The sequence below is a fragment of the Cyprinodon tularosa genome, unplaced genomic scaffold (assembly GCF_016077235.1).
Source record: "Cyprinodon tularosa strain WSP-4 unplaced genomic scaffold, ASM1607723v1 ctg768, whole genome shotgun sequence".
NCBI classification, from domain to species: domain Eukaryota; kingdom Metazoa; phylum Chordata; class Actinopteri; order Cyprinodontiformes; family Cyprinodontidae; genus Cyprinodon; species Cyprinodon tularosa.
Window position 1 is genome coordinate 7 of NW_024039527.1, and position 14,610 is coordinate 14,616.

At 37.9% G+C, this 14,610-nt stretch overlaps 1 protein-coding gene across 1 annotated transcript in view; it reads right to left on the reverse strand.

The window, feature by feature from the left end:
- Nucleotides 1-2,647: 2,647 nt before the first annotated feature.
- LOC119773562 (ephrin type-B receptor 2-like) overlaps nt 2,648-14,610 on the reverse strand; it is a 148,368-nt gene continuing 136,405 nt past the window's right edge. Inside the window, exons 6-11 of the mRNA XM_038270569.1 lie at nt 10,474-10,598; nt 9,303-9,465; nt 6,321-6,429; nt 4,774-4,841; nt 3,106-3,228; nt 2,648-2,973 (exon numbers count right to left, since the gene is read on the reverse strand). Coding sequence (XP_038126497.1) covers nt 2,648-2,973; nt 3,106-3,228; nt 4,774-4,841; nt 6,321-6,429; nt 9,303-9,465; nt 10,474-10,598 — 914 coding nt within the window. The remainder of the gene's footprint in view (nt 2,974-3,105; nt 3,229-4,773; nt 4,842-6,320; nt 6,430-9,302; nt 9,466-10,473; nt 10,599-14,610) is intronic.

The window sequence follows — 14,610 nt, forward strand, 5'->3', positions numbered from 1 at the left end:
AAGAGAAGCAGCAGCAGGCATAGGCTGAAGAGCAGGAGCATAGGCTGGGAAGGAGCGTGGAGGTGGAGGTCGCTTGGTTCCCGCGATCGCAACATACCAGGCGGTGCGAGCTGCGAGGGCCGCTCAATGCCACTTGTGGCTTTAATTTGAATTAAAATTGTAAATATGATATTTGGTTATGAGGTGCTACGATTTTACACTACTTATACTAACTTATATAGTCTGAATATGGTTAAGTTATTTTTCTGTACATTTTTTTTAATAAGGGAATCCTGCAGCAGACCAACAGGTTTTGGTCCAGCTTATCATGCCTCGGCAGGGCTAAGCTGGGACTGGCTGTCTGCTTACAGCTGTTCCCTTTTCCGTTCTGGTGACGGCTTTATACCCCATGTTCGGATAGTGTCTGAGGCAGTGGTGCAGCTGTGCCTCCAACTGGGCACACCTGCATAACTTCCACCACCCACCACGATGCCAGGAAACTCAAATACTTGGGAGAACGGGGCAGGAAAGAATAAGATTGAGTGTGGACAGACTAAAAAAAAAAAAAGCAGGTTAGAAAAGCCCAAAGCACGGCCCAATTTCATATATACTTTACTTTACTTTAGAGCCGAATCCTCCAATTAAACTCAGGTGAAGTCAGGGGGAAAAAATGCCCCTTCAGTACAAATTCCTGTTTGAGTTTGTTAAATAACTCTTCATGCAAGTCTGGAGTTTATTCTGTTTATTTTCTAAGCTTATATGTGGCTCAACATTCAATCCCATCTATGATCTCTCAATCCCTGCTCTATTTCTACAGCTTGTTTTTCTATAGCAGTTAAGCCAAACCATTAGCAGGCAGCTCAGTTGTCGCCTCAGTCGCTGTTTCGAACAACAAATTATCAATTGCTTTAAAAGATAAAAAATCTTGTTCAACGGCTTCAAGCTCTCTGCAACTGTAACTATTAGGTATTGCCAAACTTTACTGGTTTGAAGAAAAAACCAAAGAGGCCTCAAATATGTTTAGCTAGTATCTACATATGCAAAAGAAAACCAGCTTTTGCAGGAAGATCAGATTCCCCCTAAAAAAAAGCTGATCCTTTTCCTCTGTGAGGTCAGAGGCAGAACGCATATAAAGACTCCGGAGCCAGCCTCAGTTCTGTGCTGACAGGCATTTTTATGTCGGCTTCATGAGGATGGCTTTGATGCAGGCTTGGAGGTGGAAGCTAAGCCTGAAGACTATAAATACTAAATACTATTTAAAGGTAAAATATATAATTCTATAAATCCATGATTGTTAACGCACTTTTCACACTCACAAATCTTAATGTTTTAGATAACATGGAAAATATTACAATACAACTGGATCTCATAGACCTTATGATGAACTAGTGTATTTGGGTATCCAGCCTTTTGCCCCCTAAAATCTGGAAATGGGGAGCAGGTATAACAACAGCTGCAAAATGTGCTTTTTTTCTGATATTATTTCTTTGATAGCTCGATTTAACACTTTAAAAAAACTACCTCTAAAATACTATCTAACTAAGCATAGATGGGTTTTTTTTCTACTATTTTCATTTGCATGGAAGATAACTGGCAAAAACCAGGAAAGGTAGAATTATATCAGTGTTCTATAATTATTCCAAACACTGACTGCAGCTTTTGTGTAGTAAACATGAGGCAATCTAACTATATTTACTGTAGATCCTAATTGCAACTAGGAGCCATAAAAATACAACCTGTCATTAACATGTACATAAAATTAAGTCCACTGAAAATATACTTTACATCTTAAGTCCCCATTACTCACATCTTGTCTAGCAATTTTTTTTTTTTTTTTTTAAAGACACATTTAAGAGTGGAACAAAGCAAACAAAACCATAAAAACAACATATTTGATTTGATTTCAGGGCTACATGTATCCCAGCACAGATAGTGATGACCTGTTTAACATCTCATCCTATAGTGGTTTCATAATTAAACATGTGACATTTCATTTCAAGTCCAGAAAAGCATCTGAATTATTTATTGTGGGTCGTAAATGGAAGCACGGAAAGTTTCCTGTAATATCCCTGGCTGGTAAGATTATGAAAATTAAAAATCCGATGAACTCATGAGCACTTTACATTTCTTGTCAGGGAGCATAAGACAAAAATAATTAGAATTTCATAAGCGAGCATGCATAGCAGTGCATAATAAGCAGTGAGACTAGGAGCGACAAGTCTGCACTCTACCTAACAAGGCACCTCATGAAGCAGAGCAAAATAAAGACTGACAGAAAATATTGCTGAGAGACAGGTTAAAACTGAATTTGATTTGCAATCTAGTAGAATAACTCTGCAATGGGAAAAAGGAGGTGCTATGGTAAAATTGCCCCCAGCAATTGAATTGTATTAATTTTTATGATGTGTTGTTGTAACAGATTTGCTGGATATTGATATGCTCTACGTGGAGCAGGACAGAATATCTCTTGACAGTTTTTGACAGATAGTTTGCAGTCAGCACCGCAGTTATTTTGTCAGGCAGAGTCTGTTTTAATAAACGTATTATGCTGAGATCATTGGGTAATTTTTTTATTCTTGTCAAAGTAAAAGCTCTAAATACAGACCTCCAAGCCTCAAAGGAGGAAGCCCTGTCTGTTTTTGAGCAAATGTTGTTGTTAAAGCTATCATTACTCTGCAGAGCTGTAAAACGGTAGTCGAGTAATAGCATAAAAACTGCTATAGGGGGAAAAATTCTGTTTTCTTACTCTTAGGAAGGTATCAAGGGATCCATTCTCCATGAATTCAGTGATGATCATTACAGGACTGCTCTTGGTAACCACTCCTTCCAGATGAATGACGTTAGGATGGTCAAACTGACCCATAATGCTGGCCTCGCTCAGAAAGTCTCGTCTTTGCTTTTCGGTGTAGCCAGACTTCAGGGTCTTTATGGCCACAAACATCTCCCTTTTCCCCGTGAGCTTCAGGTTGCCACTGCACACTTCCCCAAACTCTCCTATTAAGACATGACACATAAAATAGTTGCAATTATAAATCATTCATAATGAAATATATCATTATTACACCTTGGCAATCTGCTATAGAAATATTGCATAGCAACCAAATTTCAATGAGCTCTTTCCGTTACCTGCACCAATGACCTGTTCAATCTTCACACAGGAAATATCAATCTCCTTGGCAAACTCCCTCACTGCCTCGTTTGGGTCTTCATATGTGAATGGATCAATGTAAATCTTCATTCCTGGAGACACTTGGAAGACAGGAAAGAGCCACTATAATATTGAATTGTTGTGGTCACGTTAGCAGACCTATGTGCCAGACAGTCCAATGCAGTGAGGGAGTGTAATAATTCATTCATATTTTATTTGTGCTATCCTGTGCAATTATGGATTTTTTTTCCTAAGACATAAAGGTAATGAAGGATGAAAGATGAAAGAGGTACTGTAATTACAAATGGTGGTATGACAGGCACCTTATGGGTACTGCGTGTGGTTGTTCAGTCAGCAAGGACATGGCACCTTCAGTCATCTGAGCTGTGATTTAGTGGGTTAATATATATATCATCTCCAGTGAGCCACTGTGCCATTAACACTCAGGAGAGGAAGTGGGGTCTTATATTGGTATTGCTCAACTCCACCTCTAGAAATAAATTGTCTGTCCTAAGTTGCGATGCCAGGTAAATTGGCTTAAGGTGGCCTTTAAGTGTTCGGGGACTTAAGTGTCCTTAGTTTAAAATCTGATTATAATGCACATACCTCCACATTAGACCTGAGGCCATCTGAATGGATGCAGAACTCACGCATGGCCTGCTGCTGTGCAAGAATAGCATGCACATTGCCTCAAACCCTGGCAGACTACAGCGAGAAAACATGCTTGAGCAATGGAACAGATGGAAAAGATCTTACTCGGCGCAACCCCCCATTACTAAAGCCCACAATCTCTTCTCAAGCTGAAGCATGGTTCAAAAGACCACCTTCCTTTAATGGCGAAGACGACCATAAACAAGGGCAAAAGCCTGAACTGCGACTGGTGTGAGAACAGGATACACACAAGACATGTTGGCTTCTGATAATAGCTGTGAAATACCCAGCTATTTACTGGCACGTTCTTCACTGTAGCTAAAACTGGAATCCTCTGCACAGCTTGTCTGGGCTTTTCTAAGAAACTAAGAATCTTATGAGAGAATCTGATTTGTTAAGAAGAGATAAAAGCAAACAAGCATATAAATAAATACAAAATTATGAATTTACTGTAAAAAAAGATCTGTTAATGAGCCAAGATGGAAATATCTTTCTCACAAAATGATCACTGCATTGACGTGATTGAAACTATGCTTTTTTTTTAAGTGCATACAGAAAGAATATCCTTGAGCAATTCCAATCATTCCCTAAATTCCTTTGAAAGTTGACAAAAGCAAACGACTCATCCGCGTTAGCGTTCTAACGGCCTCTACAATGAGTGAAGGCTGACCTATTTTTAACAAAATTAAATTATCTAACTAAGACGTCATGCATATAACATAGAGTTAAACTCTGATTTCTGTGTGGTTATCCACACCCTAAGTGAGTAGAATCAAACAATGGGAAAGATCACACAAAAGTACAGGCTGGGGACATGAGCAGGGGCCCACAGAAAAGGACCGCAGCAAGCAAGGTGGTAGCCATGGAGACATGAGGCATCGGCGTGTTGGATGAGCGCCACAGGAATGACACGTAAGTCATAGATACAGGTGTGTCTAGTCCTGCGGCTGAAGCCGTTGGTGAGAGTGGGTGGAGAAAAGTGGTGGTTTACTCACTGTGGCCGCTGGTGTAGTGCTGTAGTTTGTCTGTGTATTCTGAATCACCCCTGTCAAAGCCACGCCTCCTGGGGAAAAGACAAAGAACTCTAGCTCTGGCTCGGAGAGAGGGAGCAAGGAGGGGGAGAAGACATGAATCAAACACCCCCAGGTGTATCTAAGCTTTAGATAAATCAGCTAAAACCAGACTACAGAAAAATATATTGTTTTTTTCTTTGCTGCACAGAAAAAGGCATCTACACAGGCATACCACACAAATCTAAATATATCTTTCATCCCAGCCCTACTTTATTAGATGCATCAACCCTTTTGAGGGGAAACTATTGTAAGCTTGAAATATACTCTCCTGTTTGTCATCATTGGATTCTTTTTATCATCTACAGTTTGAATGTGGACTTATTTTCATTAGTGTATATTAACAATCGTGATCAAAAATACAGTATTCAAACAGATCAAACTATATGCAGGTGCATCTAAATGCATAATGATTAAAATAGTAATATATTTTCATTCAGCCCTTAACCAGAAACAATAGAAGCTTCTTAATGAGGCTCAGGAGAAAAAAAGACTGGAGTGTTGAACCATAATCAAAAGTCATGGATATCAGTAAATGTATATAATTTTTTATATTGAGAATATATACTATACAGTACATGGACATACTCTTTAGATGTGTAAAAATTCTGCATAAAAATGTTTTTTTATTGGTAAGTAATATATTATTTTCATCAACCCTTTAATGACCTGTAAGAGATGATCAGTAATAATAATAATAAAAAAATGCCTAAAATGTATCTCTGGATGCACTCTCATTAATTTTTAAGTATTTTGTTATGAAAGTTGCTTATAAAAATAGACTAAAGTTATACCAAAATCAGATTATATTTAATGTTTAACATTTTTTTCAAGAATGAAATTATCCATTTTACTTTTTGTAACATATTTCTGCATTCTCTTTAAGAATTATTTATTTTTCTTATTTTAATCTTTTTAAAGACTTTATAAATCAACAAAATATATTAAATGAACTTGATTCAGAGTGTAACCTTTTTTTAACCTTACTGCCTAAAATCTAGAGTAAATTTTAAGTGTACGTTTTTATCTAAATGTTCTACACTTTAGTACCATCTATATAATATCATTTTGTAGCCATAATCCAAAACGGTGATATACTGCATAGATAAAAGCCTGGGGGATATCTGAAGCATTAACATTGTCATGGTGGGAAATTTATCTTAGGTGTACTCTGTAGACTTTAAAATGCTGCACAGGTGCAGACCTGCACTGTCCGCATGATTGGCCCAATTGGGAACTGAAATCCAAGCCAGATATGAATCAACTGACTTTTTCACAGAGCTGTATTTTTTAAAGACCATAAGTTTGCATCTACGACACGTTTATTTTTGTGTGTGTGTGACTGTGGATCGAAATTGGTTAAGAATTGAGATATCTGAACAGAAGTAGTTTTATTTGCAGAACAAAAAAATTGCAGGGGCAGCAATTTGTAAAACTCTTTCAAAGACTTTTACATTAGAGAACTGACTCACCGGTTACAAACGATGATGATGACAACCAAAGCAATGAGGAAAACCATTCCTGCAGCTGCTGAACCAATGATGAGTGGAAGCTTCTCTTGCATGTTTGTGCTGTACTCTTCTATATTAGAACAAAAAAAAAAAGAGAGAAGTGTCATTCCAAGCATGCCCATACACACAGTCACAAGGCGCCACAAGCTGAAACATATGGGAAAGCATCTGAGCTGCTGCAATGGGTGGCAGACTGGCATAAGGCTGGGTGAACCAATGAGCATCTTGGCATCTCTGCTGGCAGCACGCAACATCTTGCAAACCACATCGAATGTGCTTAGATGCCACAGATATGGACAAATCATCTGGCAGAAAGTGTGTGAAGTGAAGGAGAGAGAGAGAGAGCATATTTGCATGAGAAGCAGACTGCTCCGAAAGCCAAGAATGAAGAAAGTAACTTCTAAATGGGTGCGAGAAAAAAAGAAAGCTTCCGCTCTTTAAAGTCACATAAGAAAATTAAATTAAATTATCCATTTAATGGAAGCAATTAAATGTAATAAAAACTTAATTTTGGTGTTTTTGCTTCTGGGAAAGCTTCACTTTCCCTCTGCTTCTATTTTGCTGAAACTGTAAGCTTTGTTTATATTTGTGGAACCGTTCTTCATTTTAAACTCCATCAGCAGGATTACTTTTTTTATTTTTTGCAGTTAAAAATCACCTTTTTAAATGGAAGTTTAAAGGATTAACATTGCACACGCTCTGTTTACACAATATTTCCAGTTCTGAGTCAGTCTAATGTTTTGTCTGTGCCGAGATCAATGTGCGCGGCAGCATCACGGATGTTCCTGTGAGAGTTCAGGCTAATGATGGCTCTAGGCTCTGCAGGCTGATGGAAATAAGATATTCAGAAGGGATTACCCAGAGATAGCTCTAACATTAACCTACTTGACTGATGTTTACTAAATGTAAGCCAATTTTTTTAGATAACAAGACAACTTTAATTTGTTGCTTAACCTAATATTTGTGTAAAAAAGAAAAAAATCATTGGTAGTGATTTATTCTAAAAACTGACATTTTATAGAATTGGTGTTAAGCAAAACTGTGATTTAACTATGAACCCTTTAGATTTTTCATCTGCTTTGGTGTTTTTTCTTTTCATACCGACATGGTGAGATCACCAAATTTCAGACAAGTATAAGCTATGCAGACGACCTAGCCAAAAGTCAAAAACTAATCACACCCTTGAGTTATTATTAATTAGATGTGGTTAAACATGTTTTTACGTTGCCAAATACAATTTTATTAGCCAGTCAAAGGAACAATTGCTTTTAGAACTGGTAAAAGAGAAATCAGGGTTAAGTGTTTTTTTGATAGTTTCTCTAAACAAATCTAGAACCTCTATGAAATCATGGAGAAGGCTGAAAGATTAAAAAAAAGAAAAGGAAAGGAGAGAGGAAATCATTTTTCAGTTCATCAGTTCTTTTCTGAGGCTTTTTTTTCATACCAACATGGTTAGATCACCAAATTTCAGACAAGTATAAGCTATGCAGACGACCTAGCCAAAATCAAAAACTAATTACACCCTTCAGTTATTATTGATTAGATGTGGTTAAACATGTTTTTAGGATGCCAAATACAATTTTATTAGCCAGTCCCAGGAACAATTACTCTTAAAACTGGTAAAAGAGAAAAGGGTTAAGTGTTTTTTTGATAGTTTCTCTAAATAAATATAGAAGCTCTATGAAAACATAGAGTCGGCTGCAAGATAAAAAAAAAAGGAAAGGAAAGAGGAAATCAGTTCATCAGTTCTTTTCTGAGGCTTCTGGGAAAACACTAAGAGAAACTTTTTAGAATTTTTGCCCATATAATATCACATATCTGGTGCAAAATTAAGACACTGTTTTAAAAACAAAAATTTGGGGCTATTTTAGGATGTTAACAACCTGCCACAGTTGATGAAACCAAGAAATTCTCTCTATATCGGATGAGCCTAAAGTAGAAAGTCTGGTCATCTGTCAGTGACATTTAACTTAAACACTCTGATTTTACAGCAAGACGGTGAGCTAAAGCAGCTCAGCAAGTCAATCTGAGAGACAAAAGAATAAAACAAAAAAGTTTTTTTTTTTTTCATAGGCTTAGTCTGGTTTGAATGGAATGTGGTGGTGTGATCTTAAACAGACTTCTCGTGCTTAAAAACTCTCCCGCTGGTGCTTAATTCAAACAATTCTACACAACAGTGGATCAAAGCTCCCCATCAAGATGCAAAACACCATTGGCCACTTATTTTAAATTCCTGATGGCACTTTTATCTGCAAAGGGAGGTAAGTTATTAGAAGAAAGGGCAATTAGTTTCCACAGATGGAAAAACTGATTCAGATAGCTTTTTTTAATTAAAAAACTATAAATGGACAATATCTTTCACCCTCTTTACAGTACAGTAAACAGCCTCAGGAGCAGCCACAGTCAAATACTGCTGCGACCTGTTAAGGAGTGCTATGACTCCAGTTTTCTGCCTTAGACTTTGAGACTTTGTAATCTCTATGTAGCTTCGATAAATTACCACAGTTTCTATATCTATATTTATTCGGTTTCTGTGCATTTTTAAAGGAATTTTAGTGATTTTAGTCATTTTCTATTATAATTGTGAGTGTTATGATGGGATAAATAATTGCCCCTTTTGGGGTTCAATAAAATTTCAGTCAACTATTTGGAATCTACAGTTTGCATTTAATCCAGTTCCCTTTTTTCTGCTATTACAATTCATTTGGTGAATGAAAAATATAACAACCTGAAACTTACAGTAACAGATCTGGAATGGTGCAAATACATATTCACAGGACGGTAATTGTTTTTGAATACTTGTGCTGTTTCCAACACATAATGTATCCTTCTCAGTCCCGCAGCTGTCTGAAATCTAACTGCACTGCATGATGTGTTAGAAAGCCAAGCATGAAAGGTGATAAGAACTGTGCGTGCTGTGGTGAGCGTTGGCTGAATTCTCACCCTCCGTCAGGGTCTGGAAGTACAGCTTGCCACTGTAGCGTCCGAAGCCAGCTACAGTGCGAGCCCGGACCTGGAAAACATAGATGCTCCCTGACTTGAGGCCACGGATCACTGCTGTGTTGGTCCGGCTTCTGATGGTGGTAGAGTTGTATTCGGATTGATCCTGGGGGGCAGAAAAAAAGATTTGTAATTTTGAAAGAGATTGCATAGGGTACTCATTTTGCTAAATTAAAGAGATTACATATCGGGAGCTAATATGTTAAGTTATATGACAGATTCAAGACTTCCCAGTACCTATTTAAGGAAATTTAAGGTATTTAAAATAAAGAAGTACAACAATATTATCACAATGAAGACAAATATTCAGATGCTGCCATTAGGAAAAGAGACTAGATGGCAGTTTGAGGCCAGGTGAATTCTTTGAGCTTCACCTTGTGATGATATGAGCTGCATTTCATTGCCATGCTTTTCCTTTCCAGAATGCTGACAGGATGAGAGCTGAGACCGAGACATTTTTATCCGCTTCCTTCAATAGGCTTCTCAGAAATCACTTCTGAGTCACAACAGGAGCTGGAACAATTGTTTTGACATTTCTCTCCACCAGTGTCAGTTAAAGAAATACAAGTCAAAAGTAAAACAACAGGCAAAAGCTTGAGGAACTACACATGTAACTGCTTCTGCATGAATGCATACGTGTGTTTTCTTATTAATGGACGTGGTGGAGTAAAGCACATTTGTGACTGTGAGGGTTCTTTTGAAAAACGATGCTGATTCGGAGGGGCTTGCCCCTTAAAAAAATATTTTTACATCAGTCAGCGAACCATGTTTTCAACCACAAGTCTCAGCACATCAATCCCCCCTGGCCCTGCTGCAGGGCTGAGCGCGGTTTTCTTTCCCAGTGACTGACCGTGATTGTAAGTAGAGGAGAACAAGCAGAGGTTCAAAGAAAAATTCAGAAGCTACATGCCTTTGAGGAACTGCTGCAGAGCAAACAAGCAGGAGGAGTTTCAGATATAAAATGGCCTAATGAAAAGGATTCAACACCTTAAATATGATCATTACGTATTTGGCCTTTTAGGAGGAGGGAAAATGAATGCAGTCTGTGTTTAGGGTCAAAGAGGATATACAGTAGGCAAAGCATCTAACCATGTACTTGAATGGTTATGATCACCTTTTCGTAATACTGGAGTTCATAGTCCAAGATGACTCCGTTTGGCTGATCTGGCTGAGACCAGGAGAGGGTGATGCTGTCCATGGTACGGCTGACCTGGTGCATTATTGATACCGTAGATGGAGCTGTGAAAAGAAAAAAAAAAAGTGTGTTACTTGTAACGGATAAAATAAAACCAGCTTAAACTACATTGTCATCCTCCGAGAATTTACCTCATCTTTAATCTTGCAATCAAACAGACTTATGGAAAGCTCTAAGCCCATAAAATCTACAGCATATAATAATGCATAGACTCCTGCTAGAGCATCAAGGGTAGACATCAGGCTCACAAGTCACAACACTAACTGAAACCATAAAAAGAGCCACATGGAACTTCCCGACATGAAATTTTACTTTGAGCAGATGAAAACATGCCTGTCATGGTGATAACAGACTACTTTTTCCTACATCTTTATTTAAAAATCACCAGACCACCATGGAGAGGAAAATACCACTCTGTCTTAAATTTGGCGTAGATTTCTTTAGTAGAAACATAATTCTTAAAGGATTAGGGAAATAGTGCAAAGATTTAAAAGTTTTAAAGATTTTTGTTCATTCATTAATATATATATATATATATATATATATATATATATATATATATATATATATATATATATATATATATATATATATATATATATATATATATATATATTTATGAATTTATACATCTATCTAGCTGCTGTAACAATAGGTACTTAGCTATGACTACATAAAATATGTCAAATATATATGTCTTCTTACAAAAATCTATTTAGATGCACAATTACCAATTTATTTACTGTGCAATCTGTATATGAACATTCTATATTAAAAAAACACTTTCTAAAATAAGTTTTAAGGTTATTTATTTATTTATGTGACAACATAAATAAAAGAAAATATTTCTTGTTAGTGAATTTCTTACATCATGGGTGGTCCGCTATTATCTTACACCACCATGTGACCTAAAATATTATCAGGTCAGACAGGGGCGTGATCACCCAAAGTTGTCCAGCAACCATTATGATTAGTTCAGGGTGTCACAGGTCAGCTTAAAGCTAAGAGAGGCCGAGGATAAAAAGCTCTGTCTGGGAAGCTTGGCAAGGACTGCAGGCCTCAATGTCTAAGCCTCTCTGTGTGTGTGAAAGGGTAGGGTGGGTTGAGGTGTCAGAGAAGGAGGGGTGCTGGGTGAAATTTATGTACACCAAACCCTACGCTCATCAGTTTCAGGCCCATGCGACTCACACACACTGCCCTTAGCCAGCAACACAGTGGCTCCCCTGAGTCCAAGCAATAAAGTCAAAAGTCTCTCCCTCGGCACGCGTTCTCTGTTCAAAATCCATTGACTGGAAAACTGCAACTACCACGCCTCTATAATATAAGGCTATGAAGTAACATGTGTATGGTTGTTATATAATTATCCATAAATTATGCATGTGACTTTAATATCGAAACCTGAAAATAAATTTAACTATCGGTCAGTAAGATGTTTGCCCAAACTGTGCAAAGAAGGAGAAGAAAATAAAGTTATATAAGTAACCACAGTGACTCAGATCTTATAATTACACATCTGTCAGCGAAGCCTCGCATGCCTTTTTACTAAAACAAAAGCTTCCGCCTAATATAATAAATTGTGATATCTCACATAAAAGGCTTTGGCAAGTCACTGAGTACGTCATGTGCAGCTGCCGGAAGATAATAAATTGAGTTTCTGTATTTCGTCTTAGGGAAACACTCTCACCAAGATATCCTGTAACTCTCTAAGGTTTGGCACGATACTCCCATCCAGGAGTCCGAGGTACAGCAATATTTACAGCGTGCAGCCAGGATACCAGCCTGAGGAATCTCCTCTATCTCAAAGTACTCCCCAGTTTGTTTGCAGTCACAAGACGACAACCTAATAAGGCAAACAGTTACTCAAAGGGGAACTCACGAGTATCCCATTACGGATGCACATATATTCAAGACTGCCACATGGCCTTTTCCTGCATAGCATTTCCATTAAACGCACGGAACAGCCATGCCCAGAAACCTGATACAGGACTGTAGAAACAAAGGAAGCTCATGTATTCATGTACAGGAGGATGGACACATGCCAGCATAAAAAAAAACCTGCAGAAGGAGAATACTTTAGTTAATTTTTGACAAAGGACAAGATTCGGTAAGACAGAGTGGCAGTTGTAACGTAGGGCCCCAACGGCCTCGAAGATGGAGTGAGATTCAAATAAATGAGGTCATAGCTCTTACAGGTAAATAATGCACTCAAAGGTGAGGTGTTGAAACATTATGCAAGTAGGGAAAACTACAAAGGTGCTTGGAATATAGAACCAGCTGTACTGCGTATTTTGAGGTAATTCAGTACATGCACTTCAAGCTACGTTGATGTTCCACCAATTGACTGTGGAATGCGTTGGCATGCAGAGTTGATGCTTCGCTGCAGTGATGCCTTCAGGACTGATTCACATATGTTAGCTATTTTCTTATATCACATTTAGAAACTCCAAATCCACAAATGTCTTTACTTACTGTTTTTTTCCACATATTAATCTGTAATTTTGAGGACTAAGTAAATACTTGGTTTCCTGTGTGAAAACAAGTCATCAAATTAAGCCACTAAATACATGTTGCAATCATTTCAAGCCATTTTCTGTTGTTGTAGTAATCTTTTGTAAATCATGAGGATCCTACTTGCCTTAACACAAATAGAATAAAAAAACTCCATTTTATATATACACACAGTACAATATGTCGATTCTATATCAGGTCACAAACGTTTACTGACAGCTTCATTCATAGATATTCGCAGCAAATGTTTTTTTTTATGCTTTTAAATCTAATAAAGCAGTTACAAGGACAGAGACAGGATATAGGTTTATATAATTAGATTAGATGGATGAATTGGAAAGACAAATGGCATGGTATAAAACGTTTTTCGCAGACACCACAAAACTTGAGCATGTGAATAAGAAAGTGCAGCTTTCAGAGGTTAAAACAACATCAACTGAATGAGAATCCGTTTTCTGGGAATACGTTTTGCCATAAGTCTAACTGTGGAGAGACTATTTACTTCTATTTTCAATCTAATACATCAAAACGTCTAAATAGCTCAAAGAAAATAATGGGACAATCAAATCAAATAATGAATACAGGGAGGAATGAGGGAGTATCATGTTACTTAATTGACCAAAGACAGGCAGCCCCAGCTGTTGTCAGAGAATTAGGTTTCAGACCCCACATTATTACCCCATACTGGATCTGATAGAAAAAACAGCCACTGCGAGTCCACTCTGGCCTTGAACCAAGCTAGGAGAACAACAAAGGCTCTGTTTTGTGCAACATCTGCGATAGATGTTTTACTGCTATATCTGAGCACCTAATGGCATCCCTAATCAATTAAAGATGGCGTTTACGGGGATATTGCTGCTCATTAAAAACCAAGCCAATTTACCGGGACATGTTTCTGCTACCACACATAGTACAAAAGTGAGGCTTTCATCCATCTAATTAATGTATGGCTCTGTAATGTTATTATATTGCACTCTTTTAGTGGGCTTTTCCACTCTCCCTTTGAAGATCTCCTTGACTTGTAGTGTTTGGCCTCAAATAATAGGAACCGCTGGGAACATGATGGGCATCTTCATTAAGTAAAGCTGATAAAGAGGGACCACTGGGGACGCCTGGCAGCAGAGGAATCTTGTCACACACCCACATCACATGCATCCAGTGATAAAGGACTCTTACCTTGCTCCGATTTAAACAAAATATGTGAAAAACCTTTCCTCGATTCAGTAGTGGTGATATATAAGATATGAAGTCCACTTCATACAACTTAGTTTAATATTTTTTATCTGCATCTTTTTTACAAACCACTGTGTCTGCAAACATGTGGCTCTGATTTGATTTGACGTTCCACTGCAAACAGCAATGCTATGATTTGGGGAAGATGTGGGGAGGTTGCGAGAACAGGTCAGGCCTCGTAAATCCCTTTCCCTTTTCATTGTAAAATCAGTTTTCCCGCAGAGGAAACTTTCACAAGAGGACTGAACCAGCTGGCTGCAAATTATGCAGCCTCCCAAACTAGCAGCCACTGCTCCACTCCTTCAGGCTGCCGTC